The sequence below is a fragment of the Rosa rugosa genome, chromosome 5, assembly GCF_958449725.1.
Source record: "Rosa rugosa chromosome 5, drRosRugo1.1, whole genome shotgun sequence".
Lineage (NCBI taxonomy): Eukaryota > Viridiplantae > Streptophyta > Magnoliopsida > Rosales > Rosaceae > Rosa > Rosa rugosa.
The window spans coordinates 4,959,077-4,985,825 of record NC_084824.1 but is presented as its reverse complement, the minus strand read 5'-3'; the positions used below and the strand labels follow the sequence as shown (position 1 = coordinate 4,985,825).

Here is a 26,749-nt window from a genome sequence, read left to right as displayed (position 1 = left end):
ATAGGCTAGTTATCCCATCGAAAGTATATTTCACTGGATCTTTAGAATCATTAGTATAAGCTTAGCATTTTGGTCATTCCTGCCTTTTATGCAAGGGACTATTTAGGACTATGTTTACACACATGCATGTTTTCCTCACATTTGCAATAGAGGTAAATGAAACGAAAACAGTCCAAACATGCATGTACTCGTTTGACGTTTGAACCTACTACGTACCGTCTTATATATTGATGAGGCAGCGAGAATCTGCTTCCAAATTGTCTTGGAACTCTAATTAAGGAAAATAGTTTCTACTTTATTACTATTTCCAAAAGGGGATCGAAAAAAACTACTAAACCTGTGAATGAATTAAGCTATGAATTATTGTTACCCTACTTGTTTTCTTGAAAATTACTATTCAACTACTTATGGCCTTCTCTCTCCAATCTCCATGTACATGTGCTGATCGATCTGCTACTATCGTCTCTTGGATTCGTTCATGCCAACCAAGAGGTAGTATTGCATCAGCTGTATCATTTTGTTGGAGAGTTAATTAACTTAGTCTTGCTTGAATTATTTGAGGGAATATTATTAATGATTGTATTTTGTCTCAGTTCAGCTGTGGGGGTGTGGAAAAAGATGTTTTGCCTCGTACAGATTCCAGAAATGAACATCACTCACTCCGGCAAGTGTGAGATGTATGTACTGTCTTGATACATCGACCACATCTTAATCAAATATGCTCTTGTATATCGACGTGAGATAAACATGAGCATCCCATATCTCATGTGGATCATCATTAGCTAATTAGAATCCCATGTGGATTATCATGAGAAGTAATATTGACAGAAAGTTCAACAGCAGGTTAACGATTCAACCAATTCCATACTTCATTGTCTTAATAAGACACTAATCAGCTACTAAAGTTTTGATTATTTTTGTATGCTCAAGGGTAATGCTATGGTATACATGTCCTAATTCATGAAATATTTCACTTTTGAGGACATGAGTTACCACTCCTACCACTCATGTAGTAACTGGGAAAAAATCTTTGTTAAGGTAAATAAGGTCCTCATCTGAGTAAACTAGGTTCTCGTTTTAGTAATTAAATCCTAAAAGTAATAGTTGTATGTATGTCTTATATTAACATATTGTAGAATTTCTGAATTTCCCATATGGTCAAAATATATAGAGATAATTCATTGAAGGTTTCCTGCTTTGAAATTGACAGCTTGCCACACTTTGTTTACCTTCACATTTTGAGATGGCTGAATTTCCTGCAGTTTGTGGCTCCATTGCAGTAAGTTCATTTTCGAGATCGTAACAAATGGTATTTGTCTTTCAAATTACTTTCAATAATGTGAAACTATCTTCATCCAGTAAAATGAGATATAACGTACCCTTTCTTTCACCTTGAAAAAAGTCCATTTGGTGCATATTTTTGTTCATCTGATGAGTACAATCCATGTATGAACAATAACAGGAGCCTAAAAGCACTATATGTTGTTCGTCCAAAAGATAGAAAAGAAAACATTGGTCATAATTATTATCATGCTTGTATTACAAATGCAAGTGTGCATGCAAGAAAAGTATTTAAACAGATATGTTTTTCTGTATAATTAATTCTTCCCTTTCTTACTGGTTCCTTGGTGATTGATTAGTGACATATTGCTCGCGTCATTTTCAGTAGGGCTGACTGTGATGGACACAATGTTAATGCAACAATTAGCTTTCATATTCTTTGGTGGGATCGATTTTGACAGGTTCCTTTTGTTGATGATCTCTTTTTTCTTGATTCCTGAGGCCATCCATATATATTCTTCTCATCTTCTATCCTACATATGCTTTTTATATATTGCGAGATCACCACTATTGGGACCCCTGAGGAATAATAATTGATGAGGCTGAAGAGGAGGAAGAGGGGTCACCTTTGTTTATGATGACTTTTTGATTCACTGGACCTTCTCTTCTCCTACTGAGAGACCTAAAAATACCAGGGGCCATTTGGCATCATCCTAGAATCTCCTTTACCTGCTATGGAATATATTAAAGCAAAGAAAAAAAGGAGCTTCAAGTACAGCAGCTAGCTAGGTGCTTAAAGAGAAAGGTATTACTACTACTGCTACTTCAATAACACTCTCTTCCTTTTTTTCTTATTTTTCAAACATTCGGGCCACCTTACCACAAGAACTTGTGCAATAATTATATTCCTTGCTTGCAATGTGATCAACTACGTATGAGCTTAATCGCTTACTCAGCAAGAACTCCCCTAACTTAGTGGAATCAATTAGTAACTACGTATGATCTCTCGATGCTTTTGAATAGCGGGACATTTGTTAAACAATGCAGCAGACCAAGCGAATGTGTAGCACTGGGAAGGCAAGGGTTTGGAGATCAATTAATGATTGGATTTTGATTCCAAGTGATCAAACCCTTGACCGAAACCCGAGAAATACGAAGATCAATCGCATATGATTGACTTTTACGATTTGTTGTTGGCCATTGTGGCATGGCCTCTTTCCTTTCCTTTTCTTCTTTTCTTTTTCTTGAGTGAGAAAATTTCTTCTTTCAGTTGAGCTTTGGATATGGATTACAGAATTAAAGCTAACAAAACAATCCCTTTGGAATATAGTTCTTTCTTTATAAGACTTTTTATGCAGAGTGAGCCCTCTTGATTGGCCTTTATGTCATTTCATTTTGTGTTGGCATTTATCACCTACAGATCGAATGAGAGAGATTAGTAAAGTCCTACAAATCACTACTAGTTTTTAATTATGCATGAGCTAGCAACTAAAACTAATAGACAGAATTATGTATAATAGAAAAAGAAAACAGGAAAAAAGGATAATAAGTTCAAGTCTATGTTGCAATTATAGTGGATTTGAACCATTGTTGATTGATGGATGTTACCCTCTTCTGGCTTTTAGTGTCGTTTTTCAATATCAAACCAGGTAAAACTAGGCTGTATGACAGGCTTGCTGTGAAACTCAGTACCAGATTCTCCTCCTGTACTTGGATGTAGTCTTACAAATATGAACATATTGATTCCTTTTAAATTAGTTTCCAGAAGAAACTCTATTCAATTGTTGATTTGATTCACTTTCTATGGAATACTTCTTTTGAAGATAAAAATAGGTAATGGCTTGGGGTCCTAAAATCTAAGGTTAGATTCTTTGATTCCTCCATCCATAAGAAAGAACAAAAGGAATCTGCCAATCACACTACATCCTCCTCAGAAAAAGAAATAAAAAAGAAAGGGAAAGAAGAAAATAAAAAAGAAAGAAAGACGTATCTCCCTTTCAATCACCAAAAGAAATATCCATGATGAAGTTCCCATCAGCTTAAGCAATTAGTTATTTAGTTTAAGTTATATTGTACATGTTGGTTCTCACACTATTAGGAAAGTTGCACCACCATTATTCATCATGGTGGGGGCACTGGGGCTTGTTATTCACAAGGGAATCAAGAGGGAGAGAGGTGGGAAAACAGCAAGATAAAACAAACCATACACTTTTCCTCTTTTCTCTCCTTTTAAGACTCAAATTGAACTCTATGTTGCTTTCTGTGTTTTTTGCTACATCACAGATTCTCTTCACCTCTTTCAAGTCAAAGAAGAAAGAAAATGAAAATGAAAAACCAAAAAATAAATTTAAAAAAAAAGGGAAAAAGAAAAGTTGGTATGAAATGAGAGATGGAGGAAAGAAGGTTACTACAGCTCATGGCATATATTCCCCCAACATAACCCCACTTATGTTTCCAGATATGGAGTGAGAACACAGTACAGGCCAACTAGTCCCCAATTATAAAGAGCTATAATAGCTGCCACAAATTCGGATCAAAACCAATATATATGTTTTTGGGTCTTCTGCTATCTCTTTCTCATCCACAACACCAAAATGGGTCTGCAGAATATGCAAAATCAGAATATGAATTTGGTTTTGTCCACTGATGCAAAGCCTAGGCTAAAATGGACTCCAGAACTTCATCAGAGATTTGTTGAAGCAGTCAATCAGCTTGGAGGTGCAGACAGTTGAGTATATAAGCTTGATCATTGTATTCTCTTTTAAATCCATTAATATACAGAAAGTTCTCATGCTTATGTTTCATATATGGGCAGAGGCCACACCAAAGACTCTGATGAGGGTGATGGGAATTCATGGACTCACTCTGTACCACCTAAAGAGCCATTTACAGGCATTTTCTCTTTCAATTTGATCATATGTAATCTATTTCCATACCATAATGGAAAAGAATGATTCTAATTCTATTTGTTTTCTTGTGCAGAAATATAGGCTAGGGAAAAGCCAACAATCAGAAAACTGCAGTGACAGTTTGCAAGAAGGTAACTCCAATGCATTAGATAATCGAAAACTCTAAAGGATCATCATCTGTACTCATTTGCATGTAAGTGAAAATCTTAATATTGTGATGCAGATTACAAAGAGATTCAGAGCAGTGATGGCCATTTCTGCACAGATATCAATGATGAAACTCACAGCCGGATAAATGAGTAATATATAACTAGATCCCATATTTTTTTTATGAAATTCGATTCATATATGTTCCACACAAAAAACTCATATTAACTATGTGTTAATGTGTAATGTTCATCAGAAGCGCCCAGATAGCTCAGTCTCTCCGATTGCAAATGGAAGTGCAGAGGAAATTACATGAGCAAATCGAGGTAACACCATCTTCCATCCATTAACAAATTACTATGTCCACAATATATAAACCAAAAAAATTAACCAAGAGTCCTATTTTCAGGTGCAGAGACATCTTCAGTTACGAATCGAAGCTCAAGGGAAGTATTTACAATCAGTACTAAAGAAAGCACAGGAAACTCTTTCTGGGTATAATTCTTCATCAGTGGGTGTAGAACTTGCAAAGGCTGAAATCTCTCAGTTAGTTTCAATGGTCAACAATGGCTGCCCCAGTTCTTCATTCTCAGAGTTGACAGAAACAGGAACTCCAACCCTAAAAGACATTGAAAGGAAGCAAATTAGAGGCACAATTTGTTCAATGGAAAGTTCCCTCACATCTTCTGAAAGCTCAGGGAGAAAGGAAGAAAAGTCTAATACAACCTGTGTAGAACTACCATTAATGGAAATTCACCCAGAAGTGAAGTCATTGAATAATGTTACAAGCAACAATCAAAATCACGGGATTGGGAGGAAGAGAAGTATAAGCAGTTCCATTTCTGATGGGATGTGTGTCGAGCAACCAGTTGCTAAAAGATCATCAGCAACACACAGAGATAAAAGTGGCAACCATCTGAGATTTGTCACAATTGATTTGAATAGCAAGTATCAGAATGACATTGATTCTGGTTCAAAAGTACTAGACTTGAATTCCAAGGGAATTTAATACCTTAAAACGGAAACCGTCTGGGTTTAGAGCAAATCTTGTATTATATACTATGTACATTGTTATATGTATGGACCCTTTTGAAAGGATATTCATATCAAAAGAAGGTATTGTATAATGTATACTACCACCAACCACACCTGGAAACTGCTTAATGCTTGTTTTGCAATTAAACTTAAAAATCTCAGTTTTGGGTACATTCCTGTATCTATTGCAGGAAAGTTCTAGACTCAATTAACGTTTCGGTTTATCAAACGTAGACCAACTCCCTACTTTGTAGCTTTACATGTTGCATGACTTGATGGAAATGAATGTGTCACATTTAATACTAGAAATTCTAGTATTCTCTGAAATATATGTATTCTATATTTGTTAGAAACAAGAAAGCAGGGTATGCTTAGGCTCTGAGCAACATCCAAACAGCTCCACTACGTACTTGTTTGCACTAAAGTGCCTTAAGAAATACAACTTCCACTAATCATAGCAAGTTTAGGAACAAAATCATTAGGGGTTCCAAGTATGGATCATTAACTAAGCCATGCGCATACTAACTAATGAATGCTTTAGAATATTATATGCTACCAGCAAAAGAAGTTGATTACTGTGTCTCCCCCACATGTCTACTCGCCTTAATCTGGTTATATGAAAGCACCAGCCTTGAAGCTTCTACAGTTCTACTGTTGCTGATCACATTCATGCTGATGGGGTTTCCATTGCATCTGTTGCTTCTATTTGTTCACTCGGCTATATGTTCTTCAGGGCAAACATTCCCCTATATGACTTCAGATGTCCAAGAAGTCTCCGGTAGGTTCTTCGACTACATTGTGGTTGGAGGAGGCACTGCCGGCTGCCCCCTGGCTGCAACCTTGTCTGAGAAATTCTCAGTGCTGTTGGTGGAACGAGGTGGCTCGCCTTATGGAGACCCCTTCATCTTAGAGTCAAAGAAGTACGGATTCTCATTGCTCCAAACTGATGAATATACATCAGTTGCACAAAGCTTTGTCTCGAAAGATGGTGTCAGCAATCTCAGAGGAAGAGTGCTAGGAGGATCATCTGCTCTCAATGGTGGGTTTTACAGCAGAGCAAGTGAAGATTTTGTCGAAAAGGTTGGGTGGGATAATGGAGGAGTAACGGATGCTTATGAATGGGTGGAGTCTAGAATCATCTCTAAACCTGATTTGACTCATTGGTCGTATGTTGTTGCCTTTAGCTTTCTTGAAGCTGGAATTTTCCCTTATAATGGTTTCAGTTTGGAGCATATTCAGGGCACAAAGATTGGAGGAAGTTTGTTCGATGAACAGGGAAGAAGACACTTATCAGCTGATCTTCTGCAGGCAGGAAATCCAAGCAATATTACAGTTCTCTTGAATGCAACAGTAAACAACGTCATCTTTCATACAAATTGTAAGCATAGTAGTTCTTTAAATAGCATCTAATGAACAATGTGTAAAATAAACCCCAGCCTCTATCGCTGATAATGTAAGTGGTTTTGCAGGTACCAGAGATGAGAAGATAGCTCGAGGTATAAGATTCATCAAGAGCGATGGCAGCTCAAACCAGATTTATGAAGCTTACCTCAACCAGCCAGACAACTCGAGTTCATGGGGTGATGTGATACTAGCAGCAGGAGCTTTAGGCAGCCCTCAGATTTTGTTATTAAGTGGCATTGGCCCTCAAGAACACCTAAACAAATTTGATGTCCCGCTAGTACTCGACTTGAAGGGAGTTGGAGAAGGAATGCGAGACAATCCTGGTTTTGCAATCTTAGCTGACTCCAAGCCGCAAAATCGAACACCAGAACCTCCAAAAGTTGCTGGTATTGCAGATGACTTCAAAATCATAATCGAGGCAGGAATTGCACCTATTAGCTTCAATGCGACAGTAATTCCCATTGCTGCCAAAATTGCCTTCCCAGAATCTGTAGGAAAGCTTGAACTCAACAGCACTGACCCAAGAACAAACCCATCAGTGACATTCAACTACCTATCAAGCAAGAAAGACCGGGCACAATGTGTGAAGCTGGGTCAGCTGCTTGAGCGAGTTGTAAGGTCCGAATCAATCGCCTTCTTTCTGGGTTCAAACGAACACCAAAACAAGCTGATGTCTACCAAAGATGAGCTCAGAAAGCTCTGTAAGAAGAATGTCAGAACCTTCTACCACTACCATGGTGGTTGCACAATGGGATCAGTGGTCGACAAGAGTTATAGGGTTTATGGTGTTAAAGGATTGAAAGTGATTGATGGGTCAACCTTGCTGGAATCACCAGGCACAAACCCAATGGCCACTCTGCTAATGCTTGGAAGATATCAAGGGATCAAAATTCTTCAGGATAGAAAAGATGCTTCTTTTATCAATCCCAGAACCTGATCAGCTTGTATTAGCCAATTACTGCATGTGTTCATAAATTTAAGAAGTTTCAGTCTTTGCATCGGAAATTTGAGACAAACAGGCGAACAGCAGCCTATGCCTAATTTTGAAAGTTCAGTTCTAAAAAAAATAAGGCAAAAAAAAAGTGCCAAAGAAGATGAAAAATCTATATTGTTCCATTACTCCAAAGAGAACTCGAACTTTGACACTGTACAAAACTATACCCCCCTACCAATTTCATATTACGTCTTTGAATTTTTGTTCTAACTGTGCTTATGAATATGATCACAGATCACCATCATCATCAACTGCTTCGCTTGGAGTTTAATCTCAGAAAAAGAAGAAATAATTTGAAACTATTTTTTATTTGAATTTCTATTATATTTTAAAGTCTTTATGGCTTTTGAAAATGTGTCAAATTTTATCTTTTAAGGAGATTAAACTGGTCGTCGTTATCGGTTCGTAGAAATTTTCAGTTGAAAAAGACACTCATGTCTAGGGCTGGGTATTTTAACCCGGAAACCCGAAAAACTGGTCCGGACCGCCGGGTTCGGGCCGGGCTTTGTAAAAAAAAAACACGAAAATTTAAGGCCCGGACCGTTTATGAATAAAACGGGCCGGTCCCGGGCCTGATATCTCAGCTATGTAAAAACCCGGATAACAGCCCGTATAACCCATATGCCATATGTCCCTCTGTGATAGGCTAGTTATTTGAGTATACTGTGGAATTGACCACAGGTGATCACTGAAGCCTACTCAATACTCACCTAAACGACTCGTATTGGAAAACCCTTTCGTTCAGCACGACCTCAGGTCCTCAACTCTCTGCCTCTCTAATCTCTATTCTTCGAACCCTAAAACCCCCAATTTTAGATTTCCAATCCCAGCCTATTTTCACTATTCGTTCAGCACGACCTCAGGTCCTCAACTCTCTGCCTCTCTATTCTCTATTCTTCGAACCCTAAAACCCCCAATTTCAGATTTCCAATCCCATCCTATTTCCAAAATCAAGCTTCGATCAATTCGGGTATAGCTTCATCAGCCTATTTCGTCCAATATCCAATTCAAAGCACAATCCAGTTAGTAATTCATCATTCATCAGTTCGAAATAGCCACTTCTGGGACTGAGATGGTGCCGGTTAATCCAGCCACTGAGGGCGGTGCGGCGATTGATGGCGGTGGGGCGACTGGTGGCGATGCAGCGACTGATGGCGGTGAGGCAACTTCAAGCCAGGTGGACACAGCAAAGAGAAAGAGGGAGGATTTGATTCGGACTCGAAGCAGTAGCTGTCGCTCTAATGTTTGGGAGCATTTCAGGCTTTTTTTCCAAAAATTATTTGGGCCCGAAAAGCCTAAAGGACCGGCCCGTTTGTTAACGGTCCGGGCCTTCCCGGTCCCTAGATGTTGAAAACTTAATATGGGCCCGGCCCGAACTATTCGGGCTCGGTCCCGGGCCCAGTGAAATACCAAACGGGCTCGGCCCGTGCCCAGGCCTACTCATGTTATTTAAAAGTAGGGGTCATCATGGGCCGGGTTAGGGCCGGCCCTACCCTAAATTTTAGGGCTTAGGGTCGGGCCGGGCCGGGCCGAGTCAAAGTCAACAAAATTTAGGGCCGGGTAGGGTCGGGCTGGGGCTTAAATATGCTAACCCTTACCCGCCCGAAAAGCCCTATCCGTTAGGGCCTAAAGGGCCGGGTCGGGCCGGCCCTCAAATAGGACCAAATAGGGCCGAAATGGGCCAAAAAGGGCCTTATTTTGTTTAACAAAAAAAAAAACATTATTTTTCTTCTTCTCAAAATATGGCTTAATGGTATATATTAGTGATAAAAGACTCATTGTTTTTTATTGAACATATTTTATATTCATATAATACTTGTAACTTATAACATTTATTAATATTACTTAAGGTGGTTATATTCAATTAACTATCTATATAAATCTCCCAATATTAATTGTTGTGTAACAAAGAAAATAGAAATTAAAGAAAACAAAACTTATGAAATCAATTACAAAGAAAGAGATAAATTGCATATTATAGAAAAAAGAGAAACGTAATTAAAAAATAGAAAAACTAAAAAAAAATTATGGCTTATTCGGGCGTGCCAAAAATTTCGATATGGAAATCGATCAATCTGACAATGCTCATGGAGGGCAACAAACCTAATAAACTAGTTATACTACATTACAAGGCATATAAGGATTATGTGCGATCCAAAAATTTTGAAATGAAAATCGACCAATCTGAAAATTCTCATATGTTTATACAACATTGATAGGTATTGTGTAAAGAAATTAGGCCGATCTGCCGTGAATAAGGTGTCCAACGTAGCGGTCAACGCTTTGCACAAGCAAACTTCCCTAAGAGGAGCGGCACCATGCGCGGACAAACGTTGCAGAATTTTGACATCCGTAAGTAGACCCCCTACCCATGAGAGTGTGGGAGCTGAAAGATCGAAAAAAGTGAATTGCCAAGGACCAGTTAAGAGCATATTTGTTTTATGTTCTATTTAGGGTATTGAGTTGACCAGGTAGATCGAGGTCCAACCGAAGGCGGAAATTGCTGAAATTTCTACCACTAACATATATTCATATGAAAACAACATCCAGCGGTTCATTTTAAAAAATTCCATTTCGTCCCCCATTTTGCTCATGGAGGCTAACAAGCCTAATAAACTAGTTATACTACATTACAAGGCATATAAGGATTATGTGCGATCCAAAAATTTTGAAATGAAAATCGACCAATCTGAAAATTCTCATATGTTTATACAACATTGATAGATATTGTGTAAAGAAATTAGGCCGATCTGCTTTGAATAAGGCGTCCAACGTAGCGGTCAACGCTTTGCACAAGCAAACTTCCCTAAGGGGAGCGGCACCATGCATGGACAAACGTTGCGGAATTTTGACATCCGTAAGTAGACCCCCTACCCATGAGAGTGTGGGAGCTGAAAGATCTAAAAAAGTGAATTGCCAAGGACCGGTTAAGAGCATATTTGTTTTATGTTCTATTTAGGGTATTAAGTTAACCGGGTAGATCGAGGTCCAACCGAAGGCGGAAATTGCTGAAATTTCTACCACTAACATATATTCATATGAAAACAACATCCAGCGGTTCATTTTAAAAAATTGCATTTCGTCCCCCATTTTGCTCATGGCGGGTAACAAGCCTAATAAACTAGTTATACCACATTACAAGGCATATAAGGATTATGTGCGATCCAAAAATTTTGAAATGAAAATCGACCAATCTGAAAATTCTCATATGTTTATACAACATTGATAGGTATTGTGTAAAGAAATTAGGCCGATCTGCCGTGAATAAGGCGTCCAACGTAGCGGTCAACGCTTTGCACAAGCAAACTTCCCTAAGGGGAGCGGCACCATGCGCGGACAAACGTTGCGGAATTTTGACATCCGTAAGTAGACGCCCTACCCATGAGAGTGTGGGAGCTGAAAGATCGAAAAAAGTGAATTGCCAAGGACCGGTTAAGAGCATATTTGTTTTATGTTCTATTTAGGGTATTAAGTTGACCGGGTAGATCGAGCTCCAATTGAAGGCGGAAATTGCTGAAATTTCTACCACTAACATATATTCATATGAAAACAACATCCAACGGTTTATTTTAAAAAATTCCATTTCGTCCCCCATTTTGCTCATGGAGGGTAACCTCAATCATTTAAATGCAATGTATAAGTTATACAACTTTAGGAGGCAAATTGGTATAGACCAACATATTTGTAATTAAATTTGAAATTTTTATCTTATATCTATGCACATCCATTGATGAAATATTTAAAAATGTGATGTAAAAAAATTAGCACGTTTTGCGGTTGTCACGCCATCGGTCAACCAAGAAACATACAAGTGAATATGGTTGACCAATCCGATCGGGTTCGAAACTATGGTGAAATTGACTAAATTTTTAACCACACGCATAATTTATTGTAATAATCACATCAAACGGTTGATTTTCTCATTTTCTTTGAATTGATAGAGGTTGCTCTTTGGAGTGTATGATATAAAAATATAGATTTATAAAAAAAATTAGTGTCCATTCTCTTTGGAGTGTATGATATAAAAATTAGATTTACATATATTAATTGGGTTCAAATGTTCAATCTAATACCCATTCTCTAAAATAACATATTTCTTATTTCTTTTTATATAAATATGTAATATAGAAAAATAATAAAAATAAAATATAAATTTTAGGGCCGGGCCGGGCCGGGCTTTTAGGGCCGGGCCGGGCTTGGCCCTTTCGGGCTCAATCGGGCCGGGCCATAGGGTAGGGCCGGGCTTCATTTACATAACCCATACCCTACCCTATTTAAAAAAGGGTTGGGCCGGCCCGCCCTAATGCAAGGGCCGGGTCGGGCTTCGGCCCTACGGGCCGGGTGGGCTTAGGGTAGGTTTAGGGCCGAAGGGCCAAATGGTGAGGCCTATTTAAAAGTTAATATTATCCAAAATTATTAAAAAAAAAAAAAAAAAATTCAGGCGGCTACAGTTAGACCGATCATTTAATCACTGTTTGATCAGGACCGTCACCTTGAGAAGGATCAGGATCATATCAGACCACATAACCCGTTTTCCTTCCGAAGGCGACCCGATCTTTTCTCCACTCTCCGGCCATCTCCCGACGTCGTACCGGCACTGTTGGCTTCCTCTCAAGTCTCAACAGAGCGAAGCGGAGCCTACTTACCTTTTCTCAGAACTAGCAGCGATGATGGCAGAACGAATCCTGAAAGTTCACGGGTTTTCCTGCGGGTTTTTCCGATTCCGGCCATTTCATGGCTTGGCAACGGTGAAGGAGGCTTCGTCTCGACGTCGTGGACGTCCCTGTGCTGTCTGATAGTGGCAAAAACAAAGCATGAGAGAGAATAGACTCCAGGAACTTCGGTGCTCTCGGGTTTTTTTTTCGTGTGTTTTCTGGCTGTTCAGGAGACCGTCGACGACAAACAAGGCATCAATCTTCATATAGTAATCGAGCTCTACAAGATGGTATAATTGAATTTCAGTTTTATTTGGTATTAAGAAAAGTTGATGATTTTGGTTTTGTTCGGCTACTGTGTAATTACGGTGAACTTTGATAGTTTTGGTGTTCTTTGGCAAATTTCGGAGCATGAATTGATGTTTTGGTCTGATTAAACCACAGTGAATGAAACTGGAATTTTGGGAGTTTTATGTTCACTGCGGGCACACTGTTCATGATGACGTTTTGGTTCTGTTTCGTCAATTTCCGATCACAACACAAACCTCCGAGTAGGAATTGATCAATTGTTGTCCCTCAAATCCGAGCGCCTGCAGAATTGGAGGAGGCTTTGGTCACTTTGTATTAAAAAAAATACAAAAATTATGAAAAAATTATGATATGTTAATGATTGAACAAAATAACGGGAAATTCTAGTGTGCTGGTATGTATCCCATACCCACACTTACAAAGTGAGAACAAATTTGTTCTCAAAATTGTAATTTGAGTCCTACTTTGTGTAATCTTTTGTTCTAATAATGGTAATTACACCTCTTACGACACTTTTACAAGTTTTGAACAAATTCGTTGTCAATGTTGTAATTTTTGTTCTCAATGTTGTAAATAGTGTAAATGAATATGATAAATTTTGTTCTCAATGTTGTAATTTTGGTTCAAATATTTGTAAATTTTTGTTCAAATTTTTGTTCTCATAATGATAGGTACCATAGCTTGTCTCGAAAATAACATATATCAACTTCTAGATAGTTTTACGTATGCAGGATTTTTTGTATTCAATTGTTAATTTGAAGAGAGTGCGTTGTATCCACGTGATAGGAGCATTTTAATGCGACGTTTTAACTGTTATTTCCCTATATTTTCTGTGTTATTTCCTTAATAAAACTCTGTTTAGGAAAGTTTCCATTCTTGGATTAGGAAAGTTCCTTATTGTAGAAAGTTTCCATTTTTGTAGTTTCTATTTTCCATTTCTAGCAAGTTTCCATTTTATTGAGGAAAGTTTCCATTTCTTGTTTTCAGAAAGTTTTTACTTGTATTAATAGTTCCTATTTTCAGGTTCTTGAAAATAAATGAGCTGAAATAAGCTCATAAATGGAAAGAAGGAGATGGCGTGAAAAATTAAAGAGGAAATCAAGCAAGAGGAAATCAAGGAAGAGTTTTTAAAAAGGAAACTATATTTTCCTTGGGGATTAAATTTGCCGTGTAATACTTAAGGAAAAACAAGGTGACAACATGGGAATTAAAGATGACTGATTGAAGATTTCAAGGAGAGATTTTCTTGGGAAACTTTTATGGAAAGAAATATTGTTGGAGGAATAATTTGGTGTGATTGCCAACGTGAAAATCAGAAATAATCAAGGAGATTATGCCAAGAGAGATTCAAGGGAGATATTTATGGAAGGAAAATATGTGTGCACCAAGGAAAAGCTAAAAAGGCGTCTAGATTCATCCCTAAATTCCCTAAAGGAATGTTGGCCGAAATTCATGAAGGAAATCAGAATAATTTCAAGGAAATTCAGAAATTAAATATTAGGGAGGTATTTTAGAGAATTTTGATTGGTTGGAACACATCACACGGATTACTTGGCATTCTATGATTGGTTGGACTACATCACAAAGCTTACTTGGCGAATTCTCATTGGTGGAAGTTATGTGGAAATTTGTGATTGCTTTGTGAACCCTAGCCGTGCTCCTATATATACCCACCTCTTTGACGTTGAAAAAGGGTTCCACATCCCTTAGAAAAATTCAGAAAAATTATATTGTTGCCGTGAGCTTCTCTCATTTTCTCTCCATTCTCTAGTTGCAAAGTTCTGCGTTTTCAAGCAAGGAGAGGAAGAAGAAGAAGGAGCCGTGAAGATCACATCCTCCATCATCCAACTTGAAGGCTTGCTTCCAAGATTCAAGATCCAACCATCTAGCTCTCCATCTCCATCTCCACTCACGGTGTAATTCGTTCCTTTTCCTTGTAACCTTTTTGGTTTCCTTGTTTGATTTCGTATGAACTTGTTTCTAGTTAACCTAACGTTTAGGGCGAAGTTTAAGCCCAATTTCTATGTTTAAATAAAGTTTTTGAATTCTATAATTGTGATTCGAAGTTGCTTATGTGAGTTTGTTTAATTAAATTTGCTTTATAGATAACTTTTGTATTTTAATCTTATGTGGTTGCAAACACTTAGGGTTTCGATATAATTGGTGCTAGGTTTAAGAACATGAAATCGACTTTTCGTTTTGTGTAAACTTGAATCAAAGTAGTAAAGGTTTTGAGCAAAGATCGAATTTAATTAACGAGGATTGCAATTAGGTGGACTTTTCCATACTAAGTTGTACACTTGAGTTGATAGCCTTTCTCTATGTGTAATGCGTTAAACATGACATGATTGACTAGCTTTCTAGGGTTTGATTGCATGTTTGATAGGATTAATCTAGGTGCTTTCGCTTAGATTAATTAGCATTGAAAAGTAAAAAATGGGAATTCATTTGCTTTCGAATGTTTCACATGATCAACTCCTTTCTCATGACTTAGATGAACAATTATAGGGTTTCAATCGAATTTGATTACATGGAATTGGTTTTTATCTTTGTTCCTTGCGTTCCACCCTTGTATATATGTTTTTACGTTTTCTTTATTTGATTTAACTTTTGATTTTATAATTCTTAAACCCCCCTTTTATTTCGTTATTTGTATATATTCTTTTTGTAAATAATACTTTTTACTTTTACTAATTAATTAATTGTTTTTGCAATTACAGGTGTACCCTCAATCCCCGGTTAGAACGATCCCTACTTATTCTATACTAACAACTACATGCAGGGTTAAATTGCGCGCTTACTTTTAGCGTATCACCACGTGAAATGATTTCATATTTGTATTATTTTTTTTTTTTCAATTTGAAATTTCTGGAGTCACCATGGTTAACAATGGTGTGAAACCGAATAAATTATAAAAAAAAACAATTGAAGCACCATTGGCAATGGTAGGCGCCGCCGCAAGAGGATAAGGTTTATTAAACAATTATATGCTACCAACACTGAAGAACAGTCAAGAACTTGAAACTATATATCTCCCCACATGTCAACTCGCCTTAATCTACCAGCCTTGAAGCTTCTACAATTCTACTGTACTGTTGCTCATCACATTCATGGTGATGGGGCTTTCATTGCATCTGTTGCTTCTATGTGTTCACTCGGTTATATGTTCTTCAGGGCAAACATTCCCCTATGTGACTTCAGATGTCCAAGAAGTCTCCGGTAGGTTCTTCGACTACATTGTGGTTGGAGGAGGCACTGCCGGCTGCCCCCTAGCTGCAACCTTGTCTGAGAAATTCTCAGTGCTGTTGGTGGAACGAGGTGGCTCGCCTTATGGAGATCCCTTCATCCTAGAGTCGAAGTACTACGGATTCTCATTGCTCCGAACGGATGAATATACATCAGCTGCACAAAGCTTTGTCTCGAAAGATGGTGTCAGCAATTTCAGAGGAAGAGTGCTAGGAGGATCATCTGCTATCAATGGTGGGTTTTACGGCAGAGCAAGTAAGGATTTTGTCAAAAAGGTTGGTTGGGATAATGAGGAAGTAAGGGATGCTTATGAATGGGTGGAATCTAGAATCATCTCTAAACCTGATCATTTGACTCCATGGTCGCATGCTGCTGCGTTTAGCTTTCTTGAAGCTGGAATTTTCCCTTATAATGGTTTCAGTTTGGAGCATATTCAGGGAACAAAGATTGTTGGGAGTTCGTTCGATAACCAGGGAAGAAGACACTTACCAGCTGATCTTCTACAGGCAGGAAATCCAAGCAAGATCACGGTTCTCTTAAATGCAACTGTAGACAAAGTTATCTTTCAAAGAACTCGTAAGCATCGTAGTTCTTTAAAATAGCATCTAATGTACAATATGTAAGATAAACCCTCTGTTGCTGATAATGTAAATGGTTTTGCAGGTACCAGAGATGAGAAGATAGCTGGAGGTATAAGATTCATCAAGAGTGATGGCAGCTCAAACCAGACTTATGAAGCTTACCTCAACCAGCCAGACAACTCAGGTTCATGGGGTGATGTGATACTAGCAGCAGGAGCTTTAGGCAGCCCTCAGATTTTGTTATTAAGTGGCATTGGCCCTCAACAACACCTAAACAACTTTGAAATCCCGCTCCTACTCAACTTGAAGGGAGTAGGAGAAGAAATGCAAGACAATCCGGCTATTGCAATCTTAGTTGACTCCAAGCCACAAAATCGAACACCAGAACCTGCCAAAGTTGCTGGTATAGCAGATCACTTCAAAATCATAATTGAGGCAGGAATTGCACCTATTAGCTTCAATGCAACAATAGTTCGCATTACTGGCAAAATTGCCTTCCCAGAATCCGTAGGAAAGCTTGAACTCAACAGCACTGACCCAAGAGCAAACCCATCAGTGACATTCAACTACCTATCAAGCGAGAAAGACTTGGCACAATGTGTGAAGCTGACCCAGCTGCTTGAGCTAGCTTTAAGGTCCAAATCAATTGCTTCCTTCCTGGGTTCGAATGAACACCGAAACAAGCCGATGCCTACTAAAGACGAGCTCCAGAAACTCTGCAAGACGACTGTCAGAACCTTCTACCACTACCATGGTGGTTGCACTATGGGGTCAGTGGTCGACAAGAATTATAGGGTTTACGGTGTTAAAGGCTTGAGAGTGATTGATGGGTCAACCTTGCTGGAATCACCAGGCACAAACCCAATGGCCACTCTGCTAATGCTTGGAAGATACCAAGGGCTCAAAATTCTTAAACACAGAAAAGGTGCTTCCTTTAACAGTCCCAGAACCTGATCAGCTTTTTATTTATCCCATTAGAAGCTCAGAAATTAAATAAAAACAGCAGCCTATGCGTAAGTTTAATAATAAATGCCAAATTCCAAGTTCAATATGATGAAAATTGAAAAAAAAAAAAAAAAAAAAAAGGCATAAAGAAGATGAAGAATATATATATTGATTCATTACTCCAAAGAGACAGTACCACAAAAGTGGGCTAATACCACCATTTTCTGGGCACAAATCGGCTACTGGTGTCTGTGGGAGATATTTGAGTTGGATGTGTACTTGCTATTTGTTTATTTAGTAGATGGTAGCTAATATTGGGGCCAATGCATTTTTCTATTATTACGGTGGGCGGGATATAATGGGGTGCTACTATATATATTTGATATTTCTGTTCATGCTTGTAATTCTGGTGTCTACGACGACCCCTAAGACTAAGACGTCAGCAAGTGAGAAGCTCCTAAAAGCGCTTTGCTCGCTCTCATCACCCAGGGCTTCGACGTCTCCAATTTTGATATGAGAAAATTGTGTTTGAGCTCAAGTTGGTGAATGTGAATCGCAATTGTAGGTTGTTAAGAACGTAGCAACTCAGTCATTGCAAGTCAAGCTCGCTTGTACCCGTTACATTAATCTGAACCATACTACCTGATGAGCTATCTGGTTCTTATGGATTCAAATCATAATGGGTCGGTCTCCCACCTCAAGTCTCGATTCGAGATCAGATCATCGGCCTCATCTCTACTCCTCCTCATTCCGCCCCAAAAAGGTAAAAAGCTGGTTTTTTTTTCGTTGAATCTTACAACTTCTTCCTCAACTCACACTTACATTTACGTGATGGGACTAGTACTATTACAGGCACAACAACTTCCTCATCTTGTTTATAACTTTTCATTCAACAACTGAAATAGCATGCAGCCATTTTCTAATTTCGTTTTGTTTATGGGTATATTGATATAGATTTTGTAGTGCCGACACTTTTTTTTCTTTTCTTTTCTCTGGATAGAAGGCAAATCCTTCACCCAATTGGATTTTGTGCATTATCTGATCCAAACAAGAATTTAGATGATATCTCCAATTCTGTGATTTCATTTTTTTTTAATATAAAGTTTTCTTTTTAGATATATGAGACTCTCTTGGCCTGCTAACTGCAGTCCGTGTGTTGGTTTTTATCTTAATGGGTGCTGTAAGCTACATAAAGCATCACATTATTTCATAATATGAAACAATTCACTGTTGCATTTGCAGCGAATAAGTGTAGTCTGGAGATCAATTACAAGCAATTTATCTAGCTAGCTTAGTTTCATCATGCTCTAATGATGTGCAGGCTGATTCATTTGAATACCATTATTCATACTGGAAGGGTTGTGACCCGTTGCACTGAGTTGTTTCCCCGGCTCCATTAAGTAGAGTATGATTGTAACAAATATGGAGCAGTCTTGGGGCTATTCTTTTAGAATTCTCAGAAGTTAAGTTGGTTCTTGCCCTCAGTGTCAATCAAAAGGACCCTTTACTGTCAATATTGAGCAGGTAAATGTTTTACAAACCTACATGTGTCCAGGTATTCTTATTGGCTGGATAATCACGCAGAGAAGAAAAGGAGTTAATATTGAATTTTACAATGCTTCTTTTCCATTTACATGCATTTGTCTTCAAAATAGCTCTGTAACACCAATTTATAAGACATCCATCATTCTTGTTTCAGACTATAAAAGGTCGGCATATGATTCCTCAAAAACATTTCCACAATGTTGAGTTGACAGATTCTATCATCTCCCCTTTTGACATCCTTTGTGATGTGAAGGTCAGAAATTCGCAAACTCTATTCTTCTTTTCCACTTTTTTGTGTTAGCTCGTTTGCTTTTTCACTTCATTTTAACAAAAGATGGAATTTGGTAACATGTAATTAGTAGTTGATAGTCATTTCAAGTTGCAACCCAAGGGAGCTAATATAGATGATATATAACCATAGACGAGTGTCAACAAGATATCCAAGCTTCCACCAGTCAAGTAGATCCTTATTTATATCCCATTTCATACTTAATCTCTCAATTTGGTTGCTTTCATGTTTGTATGAAATTAAGTTGTTTTCTGATTCTCATTGGGTTTTCCTTCTTTTGAGATACTTCCTCAAGACTTGCTAAAGCTTGTAACAATGCTTGAAACTTGAATCAGATCATACTGAATGATATTTGGTATTGTATTTAGCCATAATCAAGACTTGGCTTTGCGGTTTTCATTTCCTTTTGTGCTATTTCTTACTCAATTTTGTTTCTGTTTCGTTGATTGTCAATATGGCTCTGTCACTTTCAGGAATCCATGGTCAGCATTGATCTACCAATGACATGAATAGCAGGGTATGTATTTTTTCTTCTTTGTGAAATTGGATATGCACCAAGCTTATGTTTTTGTATTTCAGAAGTTTCTTTATATTAACATTGTCTGATGTAGTGCTTCGTGATTGAAGGAGAAGATGGATAGCATCACTGCTAGTATAGGAACATTCAATTTCAAGTAGTTTAACGTATATCAACTTCTAGATAGTTTTATGTATGCAGGATTTTTCGTATTCAACTAGTTAGTATTGTTAATTTGAAGGGAGTGCATTGAACAAACTAAGGATAACTCTGTCATGCATGTTTTTCAACATCAAAGATCTGTTAAATTAAAAGATGAGCTGAAGACTAATGAACCGAAATCTAAACCGAACGGCATCCAATATTAAGGTTGAATGAATTGAAAGTTGGTAAGTTATTGGCGAAGCAAAAAGTTATTAAATTTCAACATTTTTCTACTGTTCCTAAACTAATTCAAAGGTTGGGTTGAAAACAAATAGGAAAGGTTTGGTTTATCAAGTTTCTGTGCCAGATTTTATATAAAATTTCTGATTTTGAATTATGGATTTGATGTAAGATTTTCGATTTTGATTGTAGATCGTTGGGGTAGGAAAAAGAAGAGGAGAGATCCAAGATTTTGGTTGATTTCGGAGGAGGGTTTGGGTTTGTTTCGGAAGAGGTTGCTGCTAAGATTTTGATCGAGTTTGGGAGAAAGCTTTCAACAGAAGAAGAGGTATATGTTTGATTTGGGTTTTTTTTCAGTTGTCTAAAATTGTGGTTTTGAGTTTTTTGTTTGTAAATTTTGTCTATTTGTAGATTAGGAAGTGAATGAAGGTAATTTGGGTTTAAGTTTCGATTTGAATGGAGATGGGAGTGAAGGGTTTACGATGTATAGGGTTTACTTCCATTCCCTAGACAAGATGCCATTGCATATACATATATATGTATATCCTTTATATTCCATTAATACCAGAAAAATGGTAGAAAAAAATGATCATGTACAGTTTGTAGGGAAACAAAGTCGGCAAGTTCGTATCTGTGAAAAGGTTCCACCATCAAGCAATAAAAGGAGTTGGGGTGGGAGAGGTAAGTTCTGTATGAGATCTGAATCAGTTCCTCAAAAATAGGCTACAGAATGATTGTTTTTCCTTGCTGTGGTTCTGGTTAATTTTGGCAGGCAACTACAATGTTTTCCAACACAAAGAGCAACTTGCTGAAGAAAGCAAAATAAGACTATCTTAAAAGGTATTGTAATTTCTATACAAACTAATATAGCATACAACATGTTTTTAGAGCTGATCAATGAAAAGTAGCTTTCTGAGCCAGGCTATACTACAATGTTCAGAGAGATTTTCTTCTCTTTTTTTAATGCAGGCTAAAATCTTCTTATGCTCAATTGCAAATTTTGAAACTAATGGTTTCCAAAATACTAATTTCCTTTGTCTGATACCAATAGAAGAATATAAACATGGTACAGATACATTTCAGGTAGAGTTGTGGGATTCATTTTGTTGAGTAGAGAAAGAAGTGGCCTTTGAGCATGTTCATGAAATTTTTTGGATCTGTGAAAATTTTCCTTTTTTGTTTTTTTGGGTGAATTTATTACGTTGACTTTCATTTTGGTTTTGAATAGGGAGGAGTTTAGAGAGAAGTACAAGAATGAACATCCCAACAACAAATCGGTCACTGCTGTAAGTGAATCTCATAATCTTTCGAAAGCGGAATATTTTTAATGGTATGTATCAATAGCAGGGTCTTAGTTTTTGTGAAAATTTTCCTTTTTTGTTTTTTGGGTGAATTTATTTCGTTGACTTTCATTTTGGTTTTGAATAGGGAGGAGTTTAGAGAGAAGTACAAGAATGAACATCCCAACAACAAATCGGTCACTGCTGTAAGTGAATCTCATAATCTTTCGAAAGCGGAATATTTTTAATGGTATGTATCAATAGCAGGGTCTTAGTTTTTTAGGGTGATCGTTTTACTGATGAAGCTTATGAAGTTCAAATTATGGGTGATGGTTATACTGATCAAGTCAAAGTGTTTTCCGTATTTCATTGTTTGATAACTTATGTTTAATTGTGGTTCGGTTGAAATGCTGTTTCTCATCTTTGATCTATATTTTAGGGCCTTAACTTTGTGTGGATTCAAAATATTTAATCAGAAACTCAAATTTCCAACCTATGTTGAAGTTCAAATTATGGGGGATGGTTATACTGATCAAGTCAAAGTTTTTTCCGTATTTCATTGTTTGATAACTTATGTTTAATTGTGGTTCGGTTGAAATGCTGTTTCTCATCTTTGAACTATATTTTAGGGCCTTAACTTTGTGTGGATTCAAAATCTTTAATCAGAAACTCAAATTTCCAACCTATGTTGAAGAGTAACTGATGTTAACGATTATTAATTGACATTGTTTTGGTATCTTCTGGCAATTGGTGTAAAACCTTTGCAATGTTTTGATTCAATTTGTGGCCTGCAATTTAATTAATACGTAATTCATATTTGTTTAAAAAAGAATTGAGCAAATACGGTTGGGTTCATATGTGTGTTTAATTTGAACTAGTCCTGACCTATTTTAGCTTAGTCTTTCCCTTTTTACGTCACTGTTTGGTTTAGTTGTGCAATTGATTTGATATGAATATTGGGAGAAATGATGAATTAATTTCATGATTTTCATTGTCTGTATTTGCAGGGGTCCATTCACGTGCAATTGTCATGACTTAAACAGAAAGAAGAAGACTTTGAGCAATACAAAGGTAATGCATGCCTATGCATATTGCAGATTAAAGTTTGAGTCTTGCAATTGAATGTTTAACATTTTTCTTTTCAGGACTTCAAGATTTGGAATTTATATAAGGGGTTCAAACCAGGTGGGATTTCTCTGGCCCATGCTTTTGGTTTAGTTTGGATTCTTAGATCAGTTGCTGGAATTGATGCAGAGAGAATGGTTTTGGGTACCAGTACAATGGCCAGCAGTGTCTAAGTGAGTTATCATCTTTGATATTTTGATCATTATTTCTTTTCATGTTTTATAATCCTCTTATATAAACTTTGTTTCCTTTTACCGGGATTATTGTTTTAGTTGTGAATGAATCTGAATCCATTGTCTTTTCGTTCAAACGTCTCTATAGTGCTTAATTAACGCATAGTAGCTTTTGCTTTATCTCTCAGTGCATTGACAAACTAGGAGGAACTAAGATGAAGCATTCTAAATGGTTGGTTTCATTATGTTTGATGTTGTTGGTGTAAAACCAAAAGCACTTCGGTAATTCCTATATACATTGTCTGTGCTTTTTGACTAATTCCACGGAAGTTTATTTATTCTTAACTTCCTCTTTTGTTTTCTATTGAAGTGAATTTAGTAATCAATTAGTAATCCATTCGCTTATGAATATTTTAATGTATTTGTTGGAGATCGATTTTGACTTGGTGAGCTGCATTCGGACAATTCATTTTGAAAAATAGTCAGGTGCCTAAGTTGTTGCATATATTGTTAAGGGGGTGTATAAATGTAATTGCTTTAATTGTTATATGACTTAAGTTTCGCTTCTTTTGCCAATAAAATTATATAATTTAGCTGTGGAGGGAAGCATTGTTCATAGTTCATCATTCATGATAGTTTCTGGGTTGGTGGATTAAGGAAAGTTCAATGGCCTTCAACAAGATTTGGGCTTCTGGGTTTTATGGCCTGAATGGGTAGGATAGGATAACTTTACAATATGTCTTCTTCTTCTTTTTGTTTTTGAGGATTACTTTACCAGCCAAGTGATTTTGGTTTTTCCATTATGCATAGCTGAGGTAACTGCCATTGTTATGATCGTTTTTAAAGTCATTTTCTCCAGCCAATCCTCCCTCTTCTTTGTTAGCTGCTTTCATTAACCCCTTTTTGTGTTGCATGGGGTTTACAGAAGGCTTTGGCCTTTGCATGACTACAAAAAAGGCATTTCATATTCTTAACATAAAACAAAACGGAGAGAAGTGGAACCGCCAAGGGAGATGGTGGTGGGAGAAACTACCGGTTTTCTATTCACATCACCTCCACCTCTAATTGACTTTTAATTTGAATGTCCTGGATTAATGTTGTTCTTTTTGTAATGATCTTATTTCTTAGCAGACAGGATTGTCCAAAACAGCAGATCATAAGCAAATTTTTCTAACCCACAAAAGACAACAACCTAAAGATTCAATTTATTTTTCACAGGATAATAATTTTAACTGTAGATTTTTATATTTATAGGGGTCAAAATTAAAGTCTTAACAACCATAGCATTTCAAGATACAAGAAAAGGGAGTACTATAAAAGCAAATTAGAGAAAATCCAGCTAGAGAAGTAGACTATGTATTAAATTAATTCATATCCAGCCAGATACAAGGGGGAGAAAAGACCAAAACTGAAATTTGATTTCGTGACAACAAACATGCTCATCCTTGAGTTTCAGCACCATTTGTAACATCCATAGGTTGAGCTTCGGTAGACTCCTCCGCTTTATCACCCTTCTTACCTGCAATGTGCAAAAACATCAGGAATGAAACATTACAAAACACTCCAGCAAATTGATAGCAGACCTCCTCACTCAACATTTATCTAGGTTACCTTTTGTCTCTCAAAATTAATTGACCTTAGATTGAATTGTTGTGCTTTGTATTTTTTTTTTTTAATATTGATGTAAAGGTTTTTGATTGTATTTTGTCCTTGAAAATTAATTGAAAGTTGTAAACTTATGTTTGATTTTAATCTTGAAATCAGTTTGTATGCTATTCTTCTTCTTTTAACATTGTTATCTCAGTGAATATTAACTAATAATAGATTATAATCATGATCTGATTCCTTTTGTGATAAGAATCCTGTCTATGACAGCTAATGTATGTAGAAGGTCAATATTTGCAGATCTAACAGATTAATATTAATGTTTTTCCAAATCTTTCATCATGTACTTTTCTATTTACTTTTCCAGCATTTGAATTCCACATCTGATACAAGTTAGGCTCTATTAGTTAAGTTGTAAGAATGAGTTGCAATTTGTTTCTATCACTTGAAATGTTTTGTTGCAATGTAAAATTAATAATATTTTATTGAAAAGTGTTGGCCTGCCAATGTGTAGTTCTTCTTTCTTATATTTAAGCAGGGGCCTGTTGGTATTTTGGTTTTTCCCATCTACATCATGTACATTATAAACTTTTCCTTTCATGACAGATGCTTAGGCTAACAGGAAAGAATTTCTTAAAAACATTTTGAGTCTAAATACAATTAAACTTACTTTTCATTGCTCACTTCATACGCAAGCGCGCTGTTTTAAGGCGTCAGAAATAAAATTCATTTGATTTATTGCAGGAATCCAAAGAAGGAGAAGACTATCTTTGTTGGGAAATTATTGGTAAAGGTGAAGAAGAAGGTCTTGATCAGAAAGGTTGTTAAGTTTGAAGAGGTCGAGTCTGTGAGGATTTGATCAGAGCTGATGATAAACAATGTGAGTGTTTTACCAGAATGTTTTTCAAATTTAAGTATTTCTGTTTGGGAATGCTTTTGCTTACTGAAGTTTTATATGAATATTTTTAGATGAAACTTATGTAGAGTTAGCATCGTGCATATATCCATATCTGTTTGAAAAGTTGAGGGACATAGTCACATAGGTTTAGTAATTAGTTGAATCTTACTAGCCTCATTTCTCTACATAAAAACATACTCTGTTTTCTTTTGATTTATGAAACATGCACTAGAGTCTGTAGTAGCTCTAGAAATTTCATTTGGCAACTGGATTTTTGATTTCAATATCTGCTTCTGAACATTGAAGTTTGATTTTTTTTTTCTTTTTTTTTGGGTATTGCTATGCTAATGAAAATTGGTTACCTTAGATTTAATTGATTGGCATTAGAAACTTCATTTGCTATTGGGTTTTTGGTTTCAGTCTCTCCTTCTGACATTGATGTATTGGGATCACAAATTCTTAATCTTTTGGTATTACTATGCTAACAAAGTTTTCGGGGTCTTACAGTTGGCTAGCTTGGATTTGATGAATTAAGCTTTACAGTCTATAATAACTCTCGATTGGATTTTTTTTTTTTTTTTGGTTTTAGTATCTGCTTCTGAACATTGTTGTTCTGTTGGGTCTTGCTCCTCTTCTATATATGATTGTTAATTGTTACTGCTTTGATTGATCAAAAATTAGTGAGATGAAGAAAGAGAGAAGCTGGAATCTTAGATGGCTTAAATTGAAACATAATTGATTAGCTGAAGCCCAAAATGTTAATTCATTGAGCTTACACCAGTTTGCCTTTTTCTATCTTCATATTGAATATACAAAAGCATGTGTACATATCATTACAGTATAAAAACTGAATTCAAATACAACATTTCTTTCTATCTATGACTTTAATACAATTGATTTGGAATTTATTATCAGCAAACTTACATATCTTATCTGCCATTTTCAGCTTGAAAAAACAATGAAATCTACATTCATTCGTGAGATACAAGCTTTTCAGTACAACTTCAAAATGAGACTTCGTGTATCATGAGTATGGAGACCAAAGAAGTTCAATGCTGACATATATGATGGCCTCCATTATGTCTTAGTTGACGAAAGAGTAACCACTGTTTTTTGAATCAACTCCAGCAACAACTTTTCCTGACCAACTCCAGCATCTAATGCAGCTGCAACTGAAGCAATCAGCTAGAGCATTTTGTGCATCTGTGATTGGAGCAGTCACTTTTTTGAACAAGCTCCAGCAATAACCTTTGCTAGATTAACTTCGGACCCTTTTGTAAAACTAGCATTTTTGCACCAGCTCCAGTTGAACAAGCTTCAGCTAAAATGTAACATGTATAAAAACTCTTTGATACTTTAATAATATGTAACCATGTTCCTTCAATATTTCATCATGCTAATTCATTTACAAGAACAAACTCTGCAGC

At 36.8% G+C, this 26,749-nt stretch overlaps 3 protein-coding genes and 1 long non-coding RNA gene across 17 annotated transcripts; all 4 read left to right on the top strand.

The window, feature by feature from the left end:
* The first annotated feature begins 3,718 nt into the window (after positions 1–3,718).
* On the top strand, positions 3,719–5,483 carry LOC133712597 (myb family transcription factor PHL8-like). The gene is made up of 6 exons (XM_062138706.1): positions 3,719–4,008; positions 4,097–4,173; positions 4,264–4,321; positions 4,414–4,489; positions 4,594–4,663; positions 4,747–5,483. The coding sequence occupies exons 1-6, from the start codon at positions 3,876–3,878 to the stop codon at positions 5,344–5,346; spliced, it is 1,014 nt and encodes a 337-aa protein (XP_061994690.1). The 5' UTR covers positions 3,719–3,875; the 3' UTR covers positions 5,347–5,483.
* Positions 5,484–5,782: 299 nt separating this feature from the next.
* Positions 5,783–7,781, top strand: LOC133712596 ((R)-mandelonitrile lyase-like). Its single transcript, XM_062138705.1, has 2 exons — positions 5,783–6,750; positions 6,842–7,781. The coding sequence occupies exons 1-2, from the start codon at positions 5,901–5,903 to the stop codon at positions 7,711–7,713; spliced, it is 1,722 nt and encodes a 573-aa protein (XP_061994689.1). The 5' UTR covers positions 5,783–5,900; the 3' UTR covers positions 7,714–7,781.
* Positions 7,782–12,238: 4,457 nt separating this feature from the next.
* LOC133712657 (uncharacterized) lies at positions 12,239–13,342 on the top strand. Its single transcript, XR_009847528.1, has 2 exons — positions 12,239–12,715; positions 12,870–13,342. It is a non-coding gene; the product is annotated as an uncharacterized LOC133712657 (long non-coding RNA).
* A 1,719-nt stretch (positions 13,343–15,061) lies between these two features.
* LOC133710825 ((R)-mandelonitrile lyase-like) lies at positions 15,062–26,722 on the top strand. Of its 14 annotated transcripts, none has more exons than XM_062136964.1 (16): positions 15,062–16,556; positions 16,644–18,269; positions 18,828–19,030; positions 19,206–19,304; positions 19,814–19,857; positions 20,434–20,569; positions 20,841–20,922; positions 21,014–21,081; positions 21,470–21,571; positions 21,670–21,727; positions 22,529–22,592; positions 22,667–22,706; positions 22,776–22,819; positions 24,361–24,425; positions 25,169–25,304; positions 26,269–26,722. In XM_062136964.1, exons 1-2 carry the CDS (start codon positions 15,845–15,847, stop codon positions 17,513–17,515), a joined length of 1,584 nt encoding a protein of 527 aa, XP_061992948.1. In that variant the 5' UTR covers positions 15,062–15,844; the 3' UTR covers positions 17,516–18,269; positions 18,828–19,030; positions 19,206–19,304; positions 19,814–19,857; positions 20,434–20,569; positions 20,841–20,922; positions 21,014–21,081; positions 21,470–21,571; positions 21,670–21,727; positions 22,529–22,592; positions 22,667–22,706; positions 22,776–22,819; positions 24,361–24,425; positions 25,169–25,304; positions 26,269–26,722. The 14 variants fall into 14 exon arrangements, with proteins under 14 accessions (XP_061992948.1, XP_061992945.1, XP_061992949.1 ...); XM_062136961.1 differs by having other exon boundaries at positions 23,008–24,425; XM_062136965.1 differs by having other exon boundaries at positions 21,670–21,771; positions 23,008–24,425.
* The last annotated feature ends 27 nt before the right edge of the window (positions 26,723–26,749 follow it).

Excerpts from the sequence above, each read along its gene's own strand:
- LOC133710825 (XM_062136953.1), top strand. The coding sequence starts at position 15,845 with ATGGTGATGGGGCTTTCATTGCATCTGTTGCTTCTATGTGTTCACTCG. Across the intron at positions 16,557-16,643 it reads AGTTATCTTTCAAAGAACTC|GTACCAGAGATGAGAAGATA; the intron begins GTAAGCATCGTA and ends ATGGTTTTGCAG.
- LOC133712597 (XM_062138706.1), top strand. The coding sequence starts at position 3,876 with ATGGGTCTGCAGAATATGCAAAATCAGAATATGAATTTGGTTTTGTCC. Across the intron at positions 4,490-4,593 it reads ACTCACAGCCGGATAAATGA|AAGCGCCCAGATAGCTCAGT; the intron begins GTAATATATAAC and ends AATGTTCATCAG. Across the intron at positions 4,664-4,746 it reads AATTACATGAGCAAATCGAG|GTGCAGAGACATCTTCAGTT; the intron begins GTAACACCATCT and ends TCCTATTTTCAG.
- LOC133712596 (XM_062138705.1), top strand. The coding sequence starts at position 5,901 with ATGAATGCTTTAGAATATTATATGCTACCAGCAAAAGAAGTTGATTAC. Across the intron at positions 6,751-6,841 it reads CGTCATCTTTCATACAAATT|GTACCAGAGATGAGAAGATA; the intron begins GTAAGCATAGTA and ends GTGGTTTTGCAG.